We start from the raw sequence: 25,000 nt of genomic DNA on the forward strand, positions 1-25,000 counted from the left end.
CGCGTGCCACTGGAGGGACAGCTGTGTTCGATGACACGGTCTGCGTCACGGTCAGCCCCGCCGGGCCTGTGGGGAGGGGGATGAGGGGGGAGGAGGGGTCACGAGACGGCCAGCCGCCACACTCCATCATTCGAACGGGTCATAACGACCAGCTCTGATGCGTCCGGAGCAATAGCGATTGCCGGCCGTGGATCCGAGCCTCTCCCCCATTGAGAGCGGACGGGCCGTTCCGCTGCCTCGTGCTGGGCCGCGCCGCGGGGCGACAGAGAGGCTCTCCGGCATAGGCCCAGGAGACCGTCGGCCTCGCAGCCTGCCCGCCTGGACAGCGTCTGCATGTACTCGTAGTGCCCAGAAGCAGTGTTGGAGTGGGTGGTTCCCCGAAAGCAGTTATTTATCCAGACGGAGGCCCGCCGGATCCTCGATTCAAGACCCTCGGCGGCAGTTGACTTTCCATCTATAAATGTCGTCCCCTGATCCCACTTTCCATTCGGGATGGAACATAATCTCGCCGGCTCTCCGGGAAATATCGGCAATATCAATTCCGGCGGCATTTTGCGATTTGCGAGCGTTGTGACACATTATTCTCGAGGCAGGCATTTGACGGCCGGAAAATTCAGAGCGAAAACCAATTTGACGACGGACGAAGTGCTCCCGGGGGTGACCGTATCTCAGAGGCGGCGCTCTAATGCTCGATGGACTCGCACGCTGAAAGCTGCAATACTCTGATTGACGGAGAGGGGGGGGGGAGGGGAGGGGGGACAAAACGGACAGATCAACCATGTGCGGCGCCGCGCGGAATGCCTTCAGGGGAACAGACGCTAACGCGTATGGCACAGGGCTCAAGGTACGGCAGAATGTCGTGAGTTAGTGGCTGCATATGTTTTTCTCAGTATTGTTCCTCGGTATAAGTCGCCTTGTCCTGAGGCGCACAGACTCGACGGTACACGAGCATAAACTTTCGACGTGTCGGTGCCCTTGGAAATGCAATCCCAAATCAGTTCAAGTCGCCTTCTTCGAAGAAGCGCCTGTTTGTGAGCGCACAGGCGTAATACTTCCGTCCCGTGGAAATGTGTCGAACGGATTCATTGAAAATCACATCCATTATGCAGCTGAATATATCATGAATATATAGCACACGGTATGTAGCATTGGTTGATCTGATATTGAAAACACCTTTGCTGTTCGTTGTGCTGCCGCAAAGCCAGAACCTGCTTCACCACGCACTATGACTTCAAGATATATCAGAATAGAAAATCGTCAGTTGGCCCCGTTTAGGGACCGGGATCACTTCACATTAGGGCAGTTTCATGTGTGATGTTACCAAATGTACAGAATGCTTGAAAGACGCACATTTTCTGGGGAAGCGGTATTGCGCACTAAGCGCTACAAATTTTGAGCAACGAACTTAAGAATACGGTTTAAGGCCCCAATGGCCCTTGAGGAGACTGAAGCGTGCTGGTGATCTAACGTTTTCAATATCAACGTTGGGTAAAAATACTGTTTAAGATCTTATTATCCGCTTGCTTCAATCAATCCGCAATCAGGGTTTGTTTGCCTTGACCCGGTACGCAAACACTTTGAAGTTTGTTTTTATCCAAGCCCCTGTGGAAAGAGAGCACATTTATGTGGCAAAAGATTCAGGCGGATATCTTGAGCTATGCCCTTATGATGGTGACTTGGTTCTGTCAACAACTCCTCTGATTACGGGCGAGGCCTCATACCAGGAAAGTTTTACTTTCAAAAAGTTCGAGCAACAGTTAAAAACGCGAAAAGCATAATCAAGGAACGCGATCAAGCACCATGTATAACATTTCATTGCAAAGGGCAGCCTTGAAAACCTGACTGGCACAGTCTTTCCTTGGAAACGAGCCAAAAGACTCGGCCGGGATTGAAAAAGAAAGAAAGGTCTTGCTGCGGAGCCCCTACTTATCCATCCGTTGTCCGGGGCAGGGAAAGGCCGCAGCAGGGCCACGACACTGAGGTCGCGGTTGAGACAAGAGCTCATACTGCTCCCGCACAAAGTGACCTCGCGCCAGAAGCTCTTACTAACCGATTATAACGCGGGCTACAGCTCCTCGTTGTGTTGACCATGCGAATCGAACCCCTCCTCCACTGACCAGACTCGCTGATGAGGCGCGCTGACATACAGACGGTTAAGTCAACACCCAGAGCTATCGTTTTGGTGTGCAAAGTACGATAGATTGGATATCCTTACTATTTATTTCAGAGATAAAACTTGCAATCTAATAATTCAAGACAAGCACCAGAGCCAAATATGTAAACGAAAGTAAACAATTTAAGCTCACGAATAAATTTGTTAGAGCACCGCGGGAAAAAGCAAAAAACATGAGGAAGCAATGATATTTGGCTCAGCACCGTCACGGCCACAACCCCAGCACCGCCACGGCCACACCTCCAGCACCGCCACGGCCACACTTCCAGCACCGCCACGGCCACACTTCCAGCACTGCCACGGCCACACTTCCAGCACTGCCACGGCCACACTTCCAGCATCGCCACGGCCACACCTCCAGCACCGCCACGGCCACGCCTCCAGCACCGCCATGGCCACGCCTCCAGCACTGCCACGGCCACACCTCCAGCACTGCCACGGCCACACCTCCAGCACTGCCACGGCCACACTTCCAGCACCGCCACGGCCACACCTCCAGCACCGCCACGGCCACACCTCCAGCACCGCCACGGCACACCTCCAGCACTGGCACAGCCACTTTTTGGACGATTGAATTACTGCAAGCGAGTGCTGGGGTGGCAATTTTGCATGGCTACTTTGGGAGTACCTCAACATCATACAGAGGTTCGTTGACGGAATAAAGCTATGACATATTGGAAAGTATATTCATCAGAAGAGAAATTTTGTTTTCTAGAGCAATCTTTTCTTTTTGGAGGCATATGAATAGTTGCAAGATAGCGTACTTCATCATATCTGAAGCCTAGTTCAATATCCTAAAACGTAAAATATTCCGCTTAATATAAAACAAACATAAGTACCCCTCCACGTGCGATTTCAGACAATGGAACTCAACCTTTCCTCAAATACGCTCAAAAAATAAAATAGCCGACTCCGTGGTCTAGAAGAAAGATGCTGGACTCGTAATCCAACGACACTGGGTACGAGTCCCAGAGCGGGCGCATTGTTTGGCCCGACTGAAATGGAAAGGCCAGCTGGCAACTGGCCAGCGAGGGTCAGCCCTGGCCCGGGGCGGCCGTGTCGTAGCATTGTGCGGCACGTAAAAACCTCCGCAGTCCTGTCTGGCGCAAGGGCGGAGGCAAAATTATCCGTTGAACTGGACGGTACGACTTGGGTGGTGGGTTCAGGGCGCACGCAACAGGCTATGCTTAGCAGGCACCATGAACCCAGAGCCACCCATACAAACCATTCGGAATAAATTTATTTTTTAAAAATACACTGTTCCTAACTGGTGTGCATCTGAACGGAAAGCAGCCCTCTCTCGATTCGGTAAATACGTGTAGCAAACAAGACGTCGTAACATATCCGAACATGACGTATCCAAGTCATGCACAAAGCACGTGGATTGCAGCAACGATACTATCTGAGCAGGCTCTTCAGTCGCCATGCGATTATACTTATGTACGCATACTCGGTGCTGAATAAGTTCACCCACGCTCAGCCGGATTAACTACCCCCGGAGTTCGGACGGCACTGACAATTATCATACGTTCGGGGCTCGGCTATATCACTCTGGCCGATAAATTTGCAGCACCCGTGCAGCGCCCGCTGTGCCCAGCCGCTTACAACGATGCGGTGCAACACACTCGGCAACACTGCTAATTCCAGTGTTTGGCGCATGAGGTGCTTTTAAATTAGATGACGATGACATATGGCACAAATGGAGTCCATGTGCACTTCTGTACAATTTTATGAAGCTGTGATGTCCAAGACAGGGTTTAACCACAGCTAACATCACGATGCGTACGTAAAATAGAAAAATGAAAATATCACGGAAAAACACTGGCGCGAATAATTTTACAACGGTTCAGTTGCCTCTTTCTAATCTAAGCCGATGACACTCAGGAGATTTGCCAGATTTTTGTAGGGATGTGCAGAGTTAGGTATTGAGGACTTCGTGAGTCCCAAAAACAAAAACCCCGCCGGCGTTGCAGTCTCCCAGGACCGCACGTTGTCCTCCCTCTCGCAAATGCTAAACGGTGGCCAACGGACAGACGAAAACGATGACAGATCTGAAAAAGTGCCTATGAACATTGTGAAACATCAATTAGCGCGTTTAGAAGACATTCCGGGCGAATATTTCACATGAACGATATTTAGATTGACAAAAGGAGCGAATTGTCATTTACAGCACCACAAAATGGTGCTGAAATCTGGCGATGAAGCTGGAAAAGTACAAGTAAAATATGCATTTTTCATGTTGCTGTAGCTGCTCAGATATTCGGAGGACATTCATAAAATGCTACAATGGAAAGGCATGTCCCAGTTTGATTTTGGAACGATGGGGATTGATTTCGAGAGCCTTTCGGAAGGAGTATTGTCCAACGGTCGTTCTGGTGCGCCCGACACCCAACGCCTGGTGCTATCTGCAGTAACCAGAGCCGCTCGGTTCGATAGAACCTGCAACCCCGGCCCATCGGTGTGCTTGTTCCTGGGAATGCGAGCGCACTGGCTCAAGACTTTTTATGTAATTTGTCTAGTCTAGTCTAGTCTAGTCTAGTCTAGTCTAGACTAGTCCATTCTGCAGAAGGATTGACGCTCTTGGGCTAACACGGGTTAACCTTCTTCATTACTGACCGCATTCCGATTCACTATATGGAACCTGATCTTGAAGGTTCAAAAGAGAACTCTTGACTTGGACGCTTTCCCCTTTGGGGCGGCGCTGTGGGCTGGGCAGTGAGGTGCTGTTGTGGCGAATCCGTCGCGAGTAAAGGTCTTGAAGCCTCCACCATAGAGGTGTGGTTTCGCAAAACAAGGTTGTGCGCTGAGAGAGGAAATGACTAAAGCTGCCCTAGAATACACAACAACTTCCCCCGGGATTTGAGCTACTTTTCTTTCAAATTTAACGAGCTGGAGTCTCCTCCAATTGAATATGAAACTACACTCCTGTTCCATTGCGCACCCTCACTCCATCTCGACGGGAGATACTGTCGTCGGGCACTATCATCAATTTATCGGGCCTCGATGGTCGAAACCAGGTTTCGGTAAACGACGAAGGGTTGATGGTACGTAGGCTCAGACAATGTTGGACATGTATGGCTTTCGAAATAATGAGTGTAAGCTGATGTGCGCAACTGTTATAGGTTGCTATGGAAACCTCCAGCCGGAAGCCGCCAGGCGGGGCCTCAGCTGTAACGCAACGTTCGCGTTAAACACGTTGGCACGCTTAACGTTGTTTTGCTGATCATTTTCGGCGATCGCTGCTATCGGTTTAGTCGCGTTGGTTTAAACGATCCCAACGAAACCAAAACTAAACATTTGAAGAGTGTGACGGTGTGCAGTCTTAGTTGCGCTGAACGTAAGGCACGGCTTGTTACCCTGCTCAACTAACTGCCGTCCTATCGATTGCAGCGCTTTAGACGATTGTCTTCTCGTGTAGTTTGGTATACGAAAACGACTTAAGTAACCTCAAACGGCCATTCCAAGTTAGCTTTCAGGAGCTACTTAACTGGGAGTGAGCACACATTATTTGCCTGAGGCTGCCACGGCCCGGTAGCCTTAGTTTGTACAACTGGGAAGGCAGCTGCTGTTCCCACACCACGGTGAGAACAAGCCAGATGGAACCAAGATTGATGGTCGGACTAGCAAAGTTTTAGAACGTCTGGCAAAACTGAATGTGTTTGCGTGGTCTTTCGGCCCTGAGAAACGGCCCGGGCTGCTGACGGTAGCGTTATAAAACAAATGTCCTGGATGAGGAAATAAGCCAGGGCAAAAAGGCTATTCCAGAGCTAACGCAGGCCGATATTTGGTCTAGTGGTGCGTAATTTGTCCCTGTAGGCTCTTGTGCCAGCTCATTCATTTCAGACCTTGCCTGAATAATTTCCTAGTCCCTGAATTCAGTAATAACGTATCCTGTAAAAGTATAGGTCAGCACAAGTAGATGCGGCACAACGAGTTCCATCTTCGTCCGTCCTTGCTGAAGGAAATGTGCTGTCCTCGCAAATGACACAGTGACACGTTCGCAATTGGATAAACTGTACATGTAACTTATTTGGTTTTAAAACATCACCATAGGAACTTCACCAGTTTTCAGAGATTTCGGAACAAGCGTATGCTCGTTCCTTAGTTACCGCTCATGGCTATCTATCGCTAGTCATGTTTTTTAAACAAACATTTGCCAATACCTATGTTACGCTCAACCAACAAATCCGAGAGCTGACGTAGGTAGTTCAGTGACGATTGTTGTTTTCCATAATTCGAATGACACTAATGTGGTCACACGAAATCATTTTGAGCACAAATTTGGGCACTCTTAGACTTCCGCCTTATGTTACGCATGGCTCGGGTTAAATCTTGGTTTTCGTGGGAAAGTCAGGACACGCCGTATATCGTACATGTTCGAGAACCTTGCTACATGCAGCCGTTGAACTTATTTCCGTGATGGTGCTCGCGGGAATGTGGATCTGCGTGGAGCTTCTTTGGACTGCAGGGCCCCAAAACCTACCCAACAAATAAGTTCGCTGTTTGTCTCACACGAATTCCCATGGTGACAACTACATGCTTTCCACTAAAAAGTCTAAAATGTTCTTGAGGCGTGCTTGTAGAATACAACTGCAAGACAAGGCAAACGCAGCTTCCACGCATCCCGTTGTAGTTATGAAAACAAGACATCCCATTCGGGAGGCGAATAACGTCACCCTAAGGTCCCTGGCCCACCGCTCCGAAGCTTATGGTGTGGTGTGTAGGACGCTCCATTCCACTGAAGCTTGCGGTGTGATGTGTAAGAAGCTCCACCCCACTGAAGCTTGCGGTGTGATGTGTAGGACGCTCCTTTCCACTGAAGGTTGCGGTGTGATGTGTGGGAAGCGCCACTCCACTGAAGCTTGCGGGGTCGTGTGTAGGACGCGCCACTCCACTGAAGCTTGTGGTGTGATGTGTAGGACGCGCCGCTCCACCGAAGCTTGCGGTGCGGTGTGTATGACGCGCCATTCCAAGCCAGCAGCGTGCACTTCTGGCTGGCTGACGCGCTGCGTGAGAACCACCAACGGCACGATCAAACGCCATGACCGAATCGATGGCATTGAGATAGGCGACGATCGGGGCGTCATTCGGCGCAGGTCGCTGCACTGGCTTGGCCACAGCACGAGACACGCCTGGGGTGGAGCGATGTTACCGCACTGCATGACGGAAATTTGGGGACGGTGCTCAGCGGAGTGTGCTTTACACACAACAGCCATTTTTGTGCCGTACGTAATGTGGGTCTGAGCTGCGGCCTGGGTTTATGTGCGATGATCATGCTGCTGGATATTTGTTAATCAGATATTTACGGAGGAAAATGCCTGCCAGCCAAGTATTTTCTTAAAATTACCGAATACGGCGAAAGGACAAATGTTGTTTTGAGAGCCATATCGACGTGTCACGAACAGATAAAAGTGTCAGTTAGTTATCCGTGCTGCTATGTATTTGTGAACGATTTCGTGCCAAATACCATCTTCATATTATATAACTAAGTATCTAAATCGTTCGACGCAAATAAAATATGTTACGACCACACAGTGGTCTTAAGACAGGGGTGTAGCTTTCTTTTCAGCAGGGATGTGCGTGCGCGCGCGCGCGCACCCGTGTGTGTGTGTGTGTGTGTGTGTGTGTGTGTGTGTGTGTGTGTGTGTGTGTGTGTGTGTGTGTGTGTGTGTGTGTGTGTGTGTGTGTGTGTGTGTGTGTGTGTGTGTGTGTGTGTATGTGTGTGTGTGTGTGTGTATGTGTGCGAGATGGGGGAAGGCTACAACCATCCGCTTTGGCCGAAAAAAGTGATACAATCCGGGCAGAAACCCGTTTCTTCCTACTTTGAGGGTAATGCTAGTAATTTTTTCTGCTCAGACCTCCTTTTACGTTGCGAAACTGCTCCCTGTCTTGGTAAATGTTCTCTGGTTGCATTTAAGCTACTGTCCATGACACGTAAAAAACATTTGTAATCAGTTTAGATATGCGTTTAGTTATGCTGAATACAGATAGTTACCTTGAAGCGTGTGGTCAAGGAAACTTAACGCCGTTTTATTCCGTGAAATAAAGTTTCTACGCACAAATAAAGCTTACAACTAAATAAAGCCGCATGTTTACAACTACTTAAAGCACAAATAAAGCTTCTTCATAGATAATTCAGTAAATTAGCGAAAAGGAAAACCATCATATGCATATATATATATATATATATGAATTTACTTAGGCATAGACGATAAAGAATATGGCATATTATGCGTTGGGTACCACGTGGGCCCATTCGCTGGGGCGGCTGAGCAATGACCCGCTAACAGCGAGTGCAGCACAGCCTGAGGTTATTCACGATCGCGTTCAAATACGCATTTCGCAGCAGAGTCTGACTTTTGGCTGAGAGCCGTCTTTTATTAGGAGCTTTTGTGCCGCATCATCGCTGACATCAATGTGTAAGCGGCCATGCTGTTCGTTGCCATGATCAGAAGACAGCCAACGAGGTGGTGACGTTCCCGTGACGTTTCTGTGACACCATGCATGTGTGGGTGATTTTCAAATAGGCGGCGAATAGGAGGCTTTCGAATAGGCAAAATAGTCCGCACAAGTTGGCGCGCGTTAAGCTCAGAAACAGGGGAGTTTGCAGCCGTCCAAAGGGCATGGCTGTGAATTGCATTGAATGAGTTACAAAATAGCTAGCTCAGTTCAAAACCCCAAATAAATGTGGAACGTTGCCTTTTAGTTTTGCCATCCTCGCACCACACGTTTAATGCCTGTCAGATTAAGAAGTTTTTCGCCAAGAGACATGCATCGTTTCTAAAAGTGTAACCTAGACTTTGAGTCTGGAAGGGGCAAATAAGGATTCAAGGAATCAAACACAAATTGGAGGAATTAAAAGGAACAACCTGGTCCGGAAACTGAATGGGAGAACAGCAAGAGATGTGGCTTGGACAGGAAAAATTGGCGGCGAACTCCCCTAAGCACCCCGTGGTACACAAATGTTTGTCTTCATATATATGTATTGCCGAAAGATTCAGACACCTCGTCAATCCATTATCAGATGTAGCACGTGTCAGTTCAGTTCATGTCGGCAGTTTTCGCAATTGAGATCAGGATGCTTATTGAGTGACACTCCATGCACAACGTTGCCCCTACGTTTGCACTTGAAGAAACTGTGCCTAGCAAAAAATTCCGAGTTCCGCCTTTTCTAGAATGAGGAAAAAGTTCGGATTTCAAAAATATTATTAAATCCCATCAAATAAGGAGCGCCACAAACATTGACACTCTAGTATCACTTCTTCCGCACGCACTCCGAACCATAAAACGTTGTCATGGTGGAAGAACTAGCACCGACACCTATTGGATCCGTGTCAAGACCAAAACTTTGCAGAGTTATCGCGATGTGAAGGCAAAAGCCCGCCCAAATAATAAACATCAAGGAAATCATGAGAGCAAGCTTTAGCTCTCTTTGTTTCACAACAAAACTGCTTTTTCGTTATAAAACGAGTCGGAAACTTCCGATACAGCCTCCGAAAAAAGCTACCAAAATAATGAATATCAAATAGATTAGGAGGGCAAGTCACGGCCTCTTTTCCTTCACAGAAATAATTTATTGACAGGCCTAGTTCCTTTAAACAAAGGTGAGTCAGACCCTGGCACCCCTTACCCTCCAGACGCCTGTGATATCGGCCATGTGTTGAGCCGTGGTCAGCGCGCGCTGGCATTCCGTCGCCCCGACGAGCCGCCGGGCTCCACTCGCTGCGCGGCTAACTTACCGGCAACCAGAGCCGCAAACTATACGCAAATTGGATTTAAATGAAATTCGCCGCCGCGAGCCGGCGGTGAAGTTGGTTTCGCCGGACTTTGCGCCGCTCCGTCGCAATTATGCAGAACTTGCGTGGTCGACGGACACCGCCGGCGGGCTCGGCGGCCCACAGAAGAAGCCGTCAGGCCCGCCAACAGTAATGAATTGTGGGCGGACGCCCCGACGACGCGAATACTTCGCAGCGTTGACGACGGAGAGCTCGCTCCGAGGATGGCAGCGCGCGGTGCGGGCGGCACGAAAGGTCACGGCGCCGGCGCGTGGTTAACACGTCCTTGGCTCCTCGCACCCACCTGCTGTGCGCAGCGGAGTTTTGTGGTTGCTGATCATGATCGAATTAAACAGGCTATTGGCGGTTTGTACGATTGGTGTCTGTTATTATGTATTCGCGGAAAAGTTGACTCGTGTGACTTTGTTGAGAGTTTTGTTCTAACAGGCCGTGGTACATGAGTTTTCTAATATTTTGCACAATTTGGAGTAAAGTATTTAATACATAAACATATTTTACGCAACAAAACGAAATTAGTTTGGGGCATTCATTATCTTAAGGTTTATGCCGCATCGTAGGCCTGCATGTTTTTCATGCCCACCAGCTGGGGTAAGACATAAGCAAGTGGTGAATCACGTTATGGGCTGTTGGTTCCTATCAAAGTTGTTGGTTCCCAGGTGGCATGGATTTTTAATTGTGTGTCGATTATTAAGTGTCGTAGTCTTTTATTACTCTGGACAGGGGTGGATTCACATATTTTCCAATGTTAATGGCAACACTTACCCCAGGAGCCCATAGAATCTTCTTGAAATTGGAGAAGTCACCAGATTTGACCCACTTTTTCCTGAGGGGCCCACTTTCATTTTTTGCGGTCCTGGCTTCCTTTAACTAAAGTTCAAGCAGTCTCTGTGGCGATAAAACTGAATCAACACAACATATGCCAGGAATATTTTATGCGTTTTGGATATAGCTCGGGTCTCACCCGTCGTCGCGGACAAGAATTCCGTCTCCGTCTCTAGGGCTTTCCTTCATTCTGGCATCTTGAAATGAGGTAAGGACAAATGATAACTCAAAACTCGAGAGGGCTTTTTTTAGTCAAATAACTATTGCTGGCAAATAAACAAAACTACGCCAATAAGACGATGATTTTTTGACTCATCACTGATGTCCAAAATAAAGCCTCACCTGGATCCAGTCCTGGATCCACCTGTTGACGCCCTACTTACAGCCTCCGTAGACCGCGCGTCGTCGGACTCCAGAGTTGACACCAGCCGACGTCCAAGCGACGAGCGAAAACGACCGCGTGTCGGGAAGAAATGCATTCGAAAACGACGAAAATCCAATAAGGTATAAATATTATAATTCGTCTGAATATTAGTCAGGGCTGTACGTGCAACACCTGAGCAATTATCAGAATGATACTCAGAACGGTTTAGCATGCTCAGCACCGCGAACTCTTGACTCGGTGGCGGAATCTCTAATGGCTGATCTGCTCTAATGGCTAATCCGCTCAGGGAAGCAACCCAAAAATATCTAGCGGAATCTGCTCTAATGGCTAATCCGTTCAGGGAAGCAACCCACAAATTGCGCAGATGAAATTGGTTTCCCATGGGGACTGTCACATCCGACCCAGTAACGTGAACGGCCTAGTCAAGCCATGTAGATAAGTCGCATAGTTTCAAGCCTCTGCGCAACAGAAGTCCTTTCTTCCGACTAGAAGGAGCTTCCAAAGAGATGCCCTGTCACGAACGAGAGGAATATCAGTCGTGTAAGGACCTTATGTGATGGAGAGCTAGGACGAGACAGGGAATTGTGTCATGACAGGGAAGGCGAAAAGGCTGAGCAGGCGTGCTGTAGACGCGACGAATGACGATCGTCAAGTTTGGAACAGGCTCAGATTCACATTCGGATCAAAATTCGTAAATTTGACGTACTATTACTTTCGTAGTAAACGTAAACGACTTTTGCTTTAATGTTTTCCGTTCGGCGTGTTCAGAGGTCAGTTTCTATGTTCCAAATTTTGTCTCAAATATCAAAAGAGTGCGTTATAAATTATATGACCTGAGGCCCGATTCAAAACCGTGCATTGCTAACAGAAGGGACTTTGTCCGTGCACACACTTACACACACATACATACATACACACACACGCGCACACACACACACACACACACACACACCACACACACACACACACACACACACACACACCACACACACACACACACACACACACACACATACACACACACACACACACACACACACACACACACACATATATATATATATATATATATATATATATATATATATATACATATATATATATATATATATATATATATATATATATATATATATCCGAGCGTGGCCCGAGCTCTGACCTGAGCTTTGTAAGCAGAACGCTGCGATGCACCTGCTTACAGATTTGCAGGTTGATCGAAGCTCGCCTTCGGGTGAATTCGACGTGGATATGAGTTTAAATCTGTTGGCAACTTGACGATCGTTGCTGGATGTCTGAGATCCATGGTAAAGCAGGAGACCCCGTAATAAGTCACTTGGCATGATAAGCAAAGCGGAAAGGGTTCTTTGAACGAAAAAAAACCTTCATGACTGCCAGCAGACCCCTCGTCACGACTGAGACGAGGGCTTCGTCACGATCAAGGGTCCCGGAATTTAAAAGGAGAGTCGTGCCGAAGTGTTGGACGGTTTTATGGATCTACGTGCCCGTATGAATGCCATACGGGCACGTATGACACTGAAACCGTATCCGTATGATCCGTATGACACTGAAACCGAAGCATCCGGTACGTTGCTTGATTATGGCTGCTGCATCCTCTCCAGGATATATCCGACCTCTTTTGCTTCAGGGAGGTGACGGATGGCTTTTCATGCACATCAACATGATAACTTCGCTATTGTCGCTGTTACTGGTAACTAATTACATGCCAAAGTTTTGCATTACAAAGCGGTAGGACATGATCAAAGCCATAATGCGGTGAATGGGAAGAGGGGGGGGGGGGACTAGCCTTAGGAGACCGGATTTGGGAACATGACCACAATGAACACTGGCATGCTCTCCCACCTCAGGAAACAACTACTGGCGTCATCTCTACACGTAATCTCAGTTTCACCAAAGTGGCATACCACCTTTTGGGTTGAACCCAATTGTAGACCTATATGCACAGCTTCAGGTTGACGTGTTTTCAGGTCGGAACGCAAATCAAGTTTCCCGAATGATGGAAAACAAATTTCACGGAATCCCGCGTGAGACACTTCGCAACCATCGGTCACGAGGGTGTAAATCGAGCAGTCACGAGGGTGTAAGTCGACCAGTCACGAGGCCCGGAGCTAGCTGCTAATTACTCACGCGCTACACGGTCGAGTGCGATACAGATCCGTGTTATACGGCAACGGGACACAGCTCTTGTCAGCCAGTGATGCGCCACAGTCTGGCGTCACAGAGCCAGTGATGCGCCGCAGTCTGGTGTCACAGAGCCAGTGATGCGTCGCAGTCTGGTGTCACAGAGCCACGCGTCACGGCCGCCTGGTGTCACAGAGCCTGTGATGCGTCGCAGTCTGGTGTCACAGAGCCGGTGATGAGTCGCAGTCTGGTGTCACAGAGCCGGTGATGCGTCGCAGTCTGGCGTCACAGAGCCACGCGTCGCGGCCGTCCGCCGCCAGTCAGTGCCCAGATGGCCACGCGCCGCTCAGCTCCGTGTCATACAGCAGATAAGGCGGCTACGGGCGCGTCTGGTGTCACAGAGCCACGCGTCGCGGCCGTCCGCCGCCAGTCAGTGCCCAGATGGCCACGCGCCGCGCAGCTCCGTGTCATACAGCAGATAAGGCGGCTACGGACGCCTGGGGTGAGAATTTACCGGGAATGGCGACTGGCTCCGGCGCCGGCTATTACGGGCTGAACGGAGATAGCGCCGTATCAGACACTGTGGATTTAAATGAGCCTACTCGGTGCTGAAAAGCCCGACGAATCGTAGCCTGGTGCCGCGGTGCGCGGGCCTCAGGCGGTGTTAGTACATCACGAGTACACCGCCAGGCGTCTTTCAGCCCTGGATCCGGCCCGGCCAGGTCCCTGTTCATCACATCTGGCGTCCTGATCTCTTAACCTTCTGCCCTCCCGACCAATGTGTCCCTTGATCTGGTTGTTTGGACATAACCGGCAATAACGTACCCTGAGGATATGGAACATGGAGTGGAATCATACCAGCATGGGAGGGTCAACTGGCAGATGGCATGCAAACGTTGGTCTAGCACGGGCTGGTCGTAGCTGAAGTAGCGTTGCCACAGTGAAGATGCATCCGCAGTCATGGCTGCCTTAAAAGGCTGGAAGGAGAGTATCCAATTTTTCGGGAAAAAATCCATTCTGCTTGACAAGTTTCCTGAGCACAAAGTGACACGGGTAAACAATTCGGACCGTATTTCTTCGAAGAAGAACCCCGTGTCATTTATGGCTGAACACGCTTTGGAAGGGAGGAAACCATTTTCAGTGCTCATGATGCTGATCAAAATAAGCCGTTAAGTGTTTGCATTGTTAGTTTGACACACTCCAAACATCTAACTGAGTCAACGAGGCCATTAGAAGAGCTAAATTGGCTTGTCGAAGCACACGGCGATCGCGGATGCACGAGACAAGAGTGCTTCAGCGGGTCATCGCCCGTCGCTGCGTATTGATCACGGCGCTCATACCACGCTCATCCAGCTCCTCACGCTCGCCCACGCTCTCATTTACAGCACCGGCTTCAGCACTCTCCGTTCTCAAAGCAGGGCGGCACAGACACTCATTGGCGTAATGGGAAAGTTCTGAGGACGCCCGCGCCCCGGGCCGGGCCACCATGCCCGACTTTGCCACGCAAATCTCTGCTCTGCGGCGCGCCGCGGCGGTGGCTGGTGCCTCGAACGAGTCAAGTCAGCGCCACTCTTCTGTTATCGTCGCGACATCACGACCTGGATGACGCCTGCGCGGCTATAATGTCTTCCGGCGTTGGGGAAGGGTATGCAATGCGATGTGCTTGTCCTTACTTTGAAGAGGCCGCCGCGACTCATGGCCGCCTTGACCTTTAATCATGAAAACCGCAGAGAGTTTGTGGTGTCCGCTTCAGTGAAAATAAATTGTCATTTACCTGACTGTGAAACAAAGGGTTCAACCTAGGCACTGATAAAGTAAAAGCCATGATGCTAGTCGAAACTGATTATGATCGCTTTAATCCAACCCTGATTAGCCTTTCCACCCATTTTCATAGTGCAAAGAGGCGGATAGTGTCAGCTGGTGCTGTATGAAGGACGCACAAACTTCCCAAAACGTACGTTAAATAGAAATGCAAATGGTGACATGAAAACGGAATGATTTTCTATTTGTAGTGAGCGGTTGTAAGTCACAGAGGGACAAAATTCTGTTCACGGCACGCGATAAACTTAAGTTACGTTAAGGATTTAAGGTTAAAAAACGAGTTAAGGATTTCATGCGAACAGTATTGTGGGACGATCGTTGCAGAATAAGTAAGCCGAAGAATAAAGCTGTCCGACCTTTACCCCTGCCCATCTGGCCATTGTCGTCGCTCAGTACCCATTGTAGAGCCCTGCCGTCACAGTGGTCTGAAAGAACCATTACTAGTTTTATAGTCATGCATGCTTATTTATCTGCGGAAGAAATTGCTGGTGTTGAATCATCTACAGCGTTGCTACGCCGAAAGGATACCTCTGAAATGCAGCAGGTAAGAGAGCCGGAAACATTATGTCTGGCAGAGAAACCATTAATGCTTTTTAAGGAATGATAGATGTGCACTCACTGGCCAATCTAGCCTGCATTATCCTTACCAGCTCAAACCCTCGCGACACCAACATTTAACATATATGTGAGAGCTATCTGCTAAGCCTCGTCTTATGACCTGATTCTTAAATGACGGAATTCGATAACCGTAGCTCGTCTCATCGGGCTACATCGGTAAATCTTCTCTAGCTGTTCTGGTCTGGCGATTTAGGATGTGATAATGTTGCGCTCGCTATTTACGACCGCTTACATTAACGTTACCGCAGTTGGAACTATTTTTAAATCAGCTGAAAATCGACAGATGTTTTCTGGAACTTGAAATGTTTTCTGAAGTCTTACAGCTCAACATGGGAAGATCATTTATGTCTGAATGAAAAGAAGTGATAATGGTGGCAAATGCAGATGACAATGCATGATAATGTCAATGATAGGTAGTGTATAATACGAATGATGATATATCACTTATGGGGCATAGTGCATGCAATCACATGAGAAAGGCCATACATAAAACACGATGTCCATTCAAAGAATTATTGATCATTTATTAGAACAGCGTTATTTTTGTGAGGGACTTTGCTTATACACTAAGCCTTGGGTTAATTTGAAACAATAGCATCAGGGGCGTCACCTTCCAAAATCGGGCGAGTGCTCAGCCAAAAAGGTTGACCTAACATACCCCTAAAACCTGATTTGTCCCCGAATTTTGGTCACCTGAATTTGCGTCCTGGATGCAAAGCTTAAGACATCTTTCTAAAATTTTGCAGGTTAAAAATGCTTGGCCTATGCGGGAATGTCTTCCCATTTCAAGCTAATGTCAGCTATCTTGTTGTGAAAAGCTTAGAATAGGGTGTAAATCACAGACATATATCTATTTAATTCTTCCTAAGGGATCATTGATGACTACTAGGCCGCCCTGCACTTTAAAAGCTGTCACATATTGCAGTGATTTGTTTTCTATCTCGATACAAGCGTTGTTATTTAAAAACTTTTGCAACATTCGTGGAGTGGCCATATGAAGGATTACGCGCGCCAAAAAAAGACATTAGGTACCCGCAGGTTACTACTTGATACTGATAGTGAGTTGATCGGTTGCCCAGCAACAAGTATACCAACAAATGCGATAACTGTTCCTTACTTATTTGGCCCAATAGTACCTCTTTGCACTTATACATTGAGGGAGCACAGAGAAGCATTGGAGGGGAGGGGGGGGGGGGGGGGGGGGGGAGCCTCAAGTCAGCACGGGGAGATAGGCTCACGCCACCGAATATATGTGAAGTACCTCAGATTAGCAAACCTGAAGAAAGAACGGCCTTCAGCTCCGGCTTTTTCAGGCATTGTGAGTTAAACGTTTTTATGTTGAGCCAACGACCTACAAGGTACTGGAAAATGCCGTTTTAATGCTAAATCACGAATATATTGTCGGTATTCAATATTTAGAGCCGTGCTTATCCTCAACAGTGGTACATTCCAATACACGAATCTTGAGGATGAGGACCGCTCGAAATATTGAGTACCGTGAATATAAGCAGAATTTAGCCTCACAATGTCGTTTGACAGGTATCTCCTGGTATCTTTAAGGTTGCTAGCTCAGCATAAGACCCTTCAGAATAGTAGTATGCTTGCAAGTTTCAGGCAAGCTTGACACGCAAACAGAAAACAACACCGAATTACATCACATTGGTGTCAAAATGACTCAGAGTCACCTTTCAATGAATTTGTGTCGTGCAGACATTATTTTCCTTATTGTTTGTCACGAAGTTATGTTATCAACAGTGATGGTACCAACAGATAACATAGGTGATATGTTATCAACGGTCTTACAACGATGGCCTGTACCGTTTGGCTTGACGTGATCCTTGTATTCAGTGCGGCACTGATCATGACCTGTGGCACTTCTCCTGGGCTTACTCCGCCAACTAAGCCGCCGTCCAGGTCACCATTCCAACCCGTCGGTCGAGGCGAGCCTCCTGGTGAGCTAGTGGGTGATCGGTCCGGTGGCAGCCGTTGAGTGCACCAAACTGCAGCGCGAGCTCGGGCCTCCTGCGCGACCTGCACCAGCGCGCTGCACTGTCTGGAGATGTGGTGCGCCAAGGCCATCACCGACCACCGGCGAAGAAACACTGACATCTATTAAAAACGACGGCAAGGGCTGCGCGTTTTTAGGCATCCGAAATATTTCTACAAGTCTTCAAAGTGAATGTGGTGATACTGTAAAAACGAGTCGCCATTCTGGGATACATCACGGAATGTATTATGAAATATCACAGCGAATAGTACACCTTGAAATGCAGAGATAACACAATGCTTGAGCGCTTACAAAACTCGAAAAAGCAAAGATGGGTGACACACGATCGACAAACGCAACGGCACACATAAAGGCTGGTACAAACTGTCGCTCATTGAATACCTTGCAGAATATGTCCGAAACGAGCAGACATGAGACCGATTTATTTCAGGGGTCACACAAGTAAAGGATCCAGGCGCAGCTCACCGACCGACAAAGGATGCACAAGTAAAAGCAACAGCACAATACCAAGTCGAAAATACGGTGACACATCTTTGATTATATCTTCATGCCGGCACTGACAGCTCCGCACCGCTAGCAGCTGTCTTATGTTAGCACATCCATTTTAAAACAGCTGCTTGCACGCTGGATAACGACAACGTTCAAATGCACAATCATTCGCTCTGTGCCGATGGTATTCCAGTGTGCACAACCGTCCAGCCTATGCTCTGCAGAAGGGTGAATTCATCTTCAGCGATGATGGTGCCATTTGTTCAAGAGGTAATGTCATCTTGGAGGTCCCGTTCCGGACGCTCCAACCCGTCAGTGTACGACAAAAGCAGAGATCTCAGGAGGGACTCATGCGCAAGCACGGGACCGGATATACGTCCCCATACCGCAAACATAGGCGTACTACGCGAATTGCGCAACGCACATACGCGCGCGCGATAGCGCAGTGAGCGCCGCGGCTGAAACCCCGCGCTGGTCCACAACGCACCGCTGACTAGAGAGCGCATTGATATCGTCTATGAGCTTCATGATCCGTCCGTCTCCCTCTGTCTCTCTCACCCCGTCCGCCGCTTCAGTCGGAGCCGGGCGGGCGCCGTCCCCAACTCTTTCGGTCCCAGCTAGCCTCCTCACGCACCTCTGCAACGCTTCAGGCGGCGCCGTCGCAGTCACGTGACGAGCCCGCATGCGCTTCCGGCTCGTCGGCGACCAGTCACGTGACGAAGCCGTCGACGTCGAGCACGACGCTCTCCATGCCGTCGGGCGGCACGCGCACGGACGCCCCGCTGCCGGCGGCCCGCGCCTGCGCCGAGCAGCGCCGGCTCGCCGTCGCCCGCGGCGGTTGCCGCTGCACGTCGGTCACGTCCGGCGGCGGCGGCGGCAGCGACGGCGGGCCACAGCCGCCGGCCACCAGCGCCTCCGCCGCCCGGTACAGCAGCAGGAAGTCGTCCTGCGCCCGCCACACGCCCGGCCGCCGCGTGTGGTACAGCCGCGCGTACATGTACACGTCGGCGTGCGACTCGTACTCCAGCTGCTTCATCAGCGTGGTCAGGCAGCAGAAGGTCGCGGCCTCGGTGCCGCCGAAGCGGTCCACCACCACGCACGGCCCGTTCTGGTATTCCAGATGCCAGCGCTGCACCACCTGGATCAGGTCGAACACGTGACCGATGGGCGAACAGGTCGCCGGCCAGTTGGAGCACTGGATGATGCGCACCGCCAGCTCGTAGTCGTCCTGCGGCGACAAGAACAGCAGCGTTAGCACCATTGGCACTGCAAACTAGGCTCACCTGGGCATGTACGCAACAACAGGCGAAGCTCCCTGCGCGCACCAGGCTGTGGCTTACCGTGTGCGACTGCAGGGTGAAGTCCCGAAGTACGTAGTGTTCGCCCTGCGTCTCGGCGGTGAAGCAGACCCGGAACTGTTCGCAGTCAATGTCATCGTGTTCCAGCGGCCAGAAAATGCAGTACTCCTGAAACACAGTCAACGGAGCAACAAGATCAGCACTGATACTCACAATTAGTCGTTAAAATGCATGCCAAGAAGAGTTTCCTTTGAAATGCAATGGTGTTTCATTCACTGAACCAGAATCTGACTGCCTTTGGTTGATCATCCACGTGCGATCAGGATGTGGGCGGTCGTCTGGGCGTTACGATCCCGGTTGCCCCTCACCTGGTCATCTACAGGACTGAGCAGAACGATCGTCTGCGCGTTGTGATCCCAGACCATCTGCCAGAAGGCGGCCAGCGTCGAGGCCAGCGGGTGCTGCGTCACCACGAACTCCCGCAGCCGGCTGAAGCCCGGCAGCCAGGAGGCGTTGATATAGTCGGAGCATTCGACGCCCGGCCGCGGCGTGATGCACACGCGGCTCGCCTCGGTGGGCAGCAGCTCGCCTCGCCGGCTCTTGTGCACGTTGGCCGGGTGACGTCCCGAGGCCATGTTGAAGTGGAAGGCTTGGTCGTAGGTAACCAACTGGGGGAAGGCACAATCGGTGAGCGGGTCGACGTTTGGGACCGAGGTGGGCGATGATAAATTCACCACGAATATAAAGATAACGAAAGATGGAGAATATGAACAGTTCGTTAGTGCACTGCACAGATCTTCAAGGGGAAGATCGTCTTGGCTCGATGCACCAAATCATACGCTTGTTGTAATATTTTCCGGGCATCATAAACATATTGATAATTTTCGATTTTTTTTTTGCTCAGGTTATTGCAAAAAAATCTATGAATGCAGCCAATAAGACTAGGCGACTATAACAAAGACTATCACAAGTAATTTCTTGTCGCATTTCTTGGAGCACACGCCAGGCATTTCCTGAGCAACAAGTTCCCACCTGTACTCATATTCGGACCTTTCCGAGCTGTGCCCACAACCAGCCTTTGGGATCTCTTTCAGGGTACCCACGAGCTTATCCAAACCGTGAAGGGCAATATTTCGTTGCCAGGTCGCGGCATTCATTAGTTGCATATGTTTGAAGCAGCTTTGTTTCCGCATTTGAATTGGATGATGACAATAAAAGAGCACCGACCGCTAAGTACTTTTTTGGCACTTAACAAGGGTTTCTGGCTTGCTCACGTTTAACTAATTTCAAGAACACGTGAAAATAAATAGCCAGTCGTTGAGAACGGTGCAGTTGCTGATGCATACGATTAACTTACCCTGAACTGTCTGTCCAGGTTGTACCAGGGGTAGACGTCCTGCTCTGTAGTCAGCAGGTTGTGCAGGTATCGCCGCAGAAAAGTACGGTGTATATCGGTCTCGCCACTTTCGATCAGCTCCAGCAGGGCGTCGTGCAGGAATATGTACTGCTCCTCGGTCTGCACCAGGAAGTTGCGCTGCGTCCGGATGTACTTGAGGAAGCCGAAGACGTTCAGCTCGCCCTTCGCCCGGATCATCCGCATCATCGAGTCCAGGACAATGTAGGTGCCGGTCCGCCCAACACCCGCACTGGAAGAGAGAGCAGTTCAGGGAATATTACCTCAGAAGGCTGTCAGAAAAGGACAAACCTGCTTAAAACCCGCAACCTTGACGTCACCAAGGGCATGTTTGTTTTGGGGGAGGGATGGAGGTTGACACCCCACTGCGAACATAATCACTGATTTGAGAGGAACGGCCATTATTTATAGCACTGCAACATTTTGACAGCATTTTAGGAAAGGGTACATTTTATCAAGGACATCCCAATTGTCCGATTCTGGAGCCCTTAGCACAATCCAACCATTTGTTAGCAACGACGTGCGACGTGGTAAACTTTAGGTGCGACGCACTAAACTTTACGATTAGGTCACGATATAGTTTTTAATGTCTGATATCGTGGTAGTATTCGGAACGACCCAATGTTCGCGAGCATACTGCGTACTTTGAGAACGTAGTTTTATGCAAACGTCTACTGCTGTAAGATTGACTCACGCCGACTTATTCCAGCCTGACCTAGTTTTCTGAGAAACAAGTGCCTATTACTATTATTTTCATCGACATGCCCCGAAAGATCGCATGCGCATGCGCACCAGGAGATGACACATCGGATGGCTTCTCACTTCCTTACATTCTGGCCATCGCTGAAAACATGTGTCATGAATAATAGCGTCTCATCCGTCACCGTAATGGTTGGTCCGATGAACAGACAGGACGATCTACAGCTGAGCAGCCGTATATTTCGGTGTCCATCTATGCCTTTTTAGGATGCCGACAAAACCTAAATTCAAGCGGAAAAGCTCCTACATGACCTGCCAGATAGTTTGGATGTCACTCAGCTCGTACTCTGAGTTAGGTGATGAAGTCTTTCATTACTTGTGACGTAACGGTTGGCTGAAGGTTGCTAAGTGGCTGCCAATGTATCTCGGAATGCAAGAAGGGAGGATACGAAATACAAGACGCATGACTTCATTCAGGCAATGTCACATATTCTTTACATTAGGAAGACATTACCACTGGCAATCTGAATCCAATGTCAGCCCGTCAATGTAGTTTTCCACATGAGTTTATTTCACATCACTACAACTTATTGAGTTTTTCAGGCTCACTATGTCCTCACTTTACATCAGAGCGGAACAACACTGCTGAATTTCGTACAAATGGCATTGTAACACCCTTGTGTATTGAGAAACTGGTGAAACTGATTTGAAAGCACGCAACGCGGAGTATACCCCAGCTTCTCACTGGGCTGTTCCCAAGATGAGATGATGACATGAGAGACGCCCGAGGGCTTCTTCCCGAGGGCATCTACCAGGACGTATTTGCCAGCCACTCAGAGCTGGCTTCCTTCAGCGAACACCACAGCCCAAGCACGTGCACATTTCGACGCCGTCTCTAAGCGGCCTCAGACCGCCCGGCAGCTCGCCGCGCGTGCTCACGTTCTCACCTGCTCACCGCACACAGAATGCGGCGCCACTTCTATGCCCCGCCGGGGTCAGCCTGACGTGCTTCGCTGTGGGCGTGCTTTGGCGTGCTTCTCTTTTTTGTGTGCATTTTGCACACCTGCGTGGGTGCGCGTGTTTGACAGTTTTGGGGTGATATCTGCTGAGAACCACTGAATGCGAATAGATTTACGAAAATAATTCCTTCACTTCCAAGAAGCTTAATTAATCCATAAAATCCTATGTTTCCTTGGCGGACAGGACCTTGTTGAACACTTTTGCAGAACACTTCATGGTTCTTTGCAAATCATCCGTGAATGCAAAAATGAAGCTTTGCGCCACCGAATAGACTACAAACGCTGGCCACTGTTGCATGTCGCCCTACTCATCGGCAGATGTTGATACGTCAACATTACGGCCTGGTTAAACAGCAAGTTGCTGTTTTCCGCTCTTGGCAACGGATTTAACTTGTCTACCTACATGGCTCCGACGCCCCGAGACGCCATCCATGCCATCCTCCGCGAAGGGATGCTAGAGAAGCTTGGGGAAGCTCGAAACGCGGCACCAGCTTTATTGGATAAGCTACACCCAGCACATACATACCTACAGTCCAACTACAGATACAATATTGGAAAACAGCCGGCTTTTTTATCACATAAATGAAATTTACAGCATCGCAACCACTCGCCAGATCTGTCTACAATTCACCTGAGCTGAAGTTCAAAGAAGCGGACTTTGCGTAAGACGCACACGCCATCAATCAATTACTTAACACGCCCTATTTTTCATAAAGAGCTTACAAATCAAAAGCTAACGCAAAGTTACGAGTTTTCGTATCGAATGCTTTTACTAACAGCGAAAACTAAGCTAAGATAAGTGGCACAAGTAAACTGGAAAAGCTGAGGCAGGCATTTCGTACGCATGCCTCAACATATGAGATTGGTGAAAATCAGAATCGGTGGAACGCAACGCTTCTTACGTTTGTTTGGGGACACAAATCCATATTCGGTTCCAGTCTGCGCTGTGCCTGGGCTGAAATCTCACAGGCTGAGAAATTCGTCGGTTTATTTCCTCGTCGGATTAGTTCCATAATTCCACCCGCCATATCAATTGACCTGAGTGGGAATACACAGGGAGGCAGCCCAGCTGAGTCCATCAAGAACGATCGAGTGGTGTTTCTAGTTTGGCTTCAGGCGTGTATTCCCCACGAAAGTCTGTCTCCCGAAGAAACGGCACCTGAGCAAGCACGAGCGCTGAACTCATTGAGCATAACTAGCTCGACCTTTCCCGTCATTCGAGCCGGATGCTTCCCTATCCTTTCTCCGAAGCCAGTTTTGTCGACGCAGACAACGGCGACTTCAACGGAAACGCGATGACGACTTCGAAGGAAATTAATCAAATGCAATATACATTATTCATTAGTGGTCTGCAGGACAGCACAATGTAACCTCTGTCGCCATGGTCGATGCATCAAGCTGTTATTCAAATTGTCACACAATATTTAACGCGAAGCTAGTCTTACGACTCGGAGACCATTCATCAGAGCATGGTAAAACTGGCGCAGATAAAGCCAGGCTGAACAACTTCTGTCGCAACATACTGCCATCCACAGGCTACATTAGATAGCTAGTGAGAGCAGCAGACCCTCATTGGTGGTCCACCAACCGCTGTTTGGACGTTGCAACACCAGCGTTCGTGACCTACCGGTACAACATTCAAGCACATCGGAACTATTAATGTGATACAACATTCTTCTAAAATGCTCTGGTTAAAATGCATTTGACCAGTGCTTGTTCTTTCAGAAAACTAGGCCAAAGATAGAAAGCTAGGCCACAGCTGACCAATGCAGCCTCGATCGGTTGATTTAGCATGGAATCACCTATCTGTCAAGGACTGCTGGAAGCATCATTACCATGCCAAGGGGTGGATCGATCCCGTCCCGTCATACTGTGCATGGCTTCACATCGAACCAGTCACAGGCCGACAGCGGTTGTTGACGGCAAGACCGCTGGTCAGAGGCACTATTTTTCCCGATGTATCACAAGTGCCATGATATTACGCCGACGTCTCGTGATATCATGGACGGTATCACGTGAGTGTTTTCTACATGGACGGGTAATGGCTAATCCGGTGCACGAATTGCAGTATGTTTTAGGAAATTTTAGTCGCTAACAGTTTCAGGAAATTTTGGTCGCTAACAGTTATGAGCATCTCTTTGTACACTACAATCTGACCATCCCATTCCGAAATATGACACAAAGGTGAACCATACATAAGGCTATCTTCCCCAATGGCCTATTCGTTCTTCATCGCGAGCTGAGCCGTCATTACGTAACGGCTTAAACTGCGGTTAACGCTCAGTCGTTGATAAGCAGTTGCAAGAAACCTCGTCAGCC

At 49.2% G+C, this 25,000-nt stretch overlaps 1 protein-coding gene across 1 annotated transcript in view; it reads right to left on the reverse strand.

Annotated features, from left to right (window-relative positions):
- The window catches only part of LOC119092170 (tyrosine-protein phosphatase 99A), a 70,917-nt gene that overhangs the window by 1,501 nt on the left and 44,416 nt on the right, over positions 1-25,000 (reverse strand). Inside the window, exons 15-18 of the mRNA XM_037215146.1 lie at positions 20,907-21,195; positions 19,918-20,217; positions 19,592-19,717; positions 19,159-19,479 (exon numbers count right to left, since the gene is read on the reverse strand). Of these exons, the coding sequence (XP_037071041.1) occupies positions 19,159-19,479; positions 19,592-19,717; positions 19,918-20,217; positions 20,907-21,195 (1,036 nt within the window). The remainder of the gene's footprint in view (positions 1-19,158; positions 19,480-19,591; positions 19,718-19,917; positions 20,218-20,906; positions 21,196-25,000) is intronic.

This window comes from Pollicipes pollicipes, unplaced genomic scaffold, assembly GCF_011947565.3.
Source record: "Pollicipes pollicipes isolate AB1234 unplaced genomic scaffold, Ppol_2.1 Scaffold_3447;HRSCAF=4054_pilon_pilon_pilon, whole genome shotgun sequence".
In the NCBI taxonomy this organism is placed as follows: domain Eukaryota; kingdom Metazoa; phylum Arthropoda; class Thecostraca; order Pollicipedomorpha; family Pollicipedidae; genus Pollicipes; species Pollicipes pollicipes.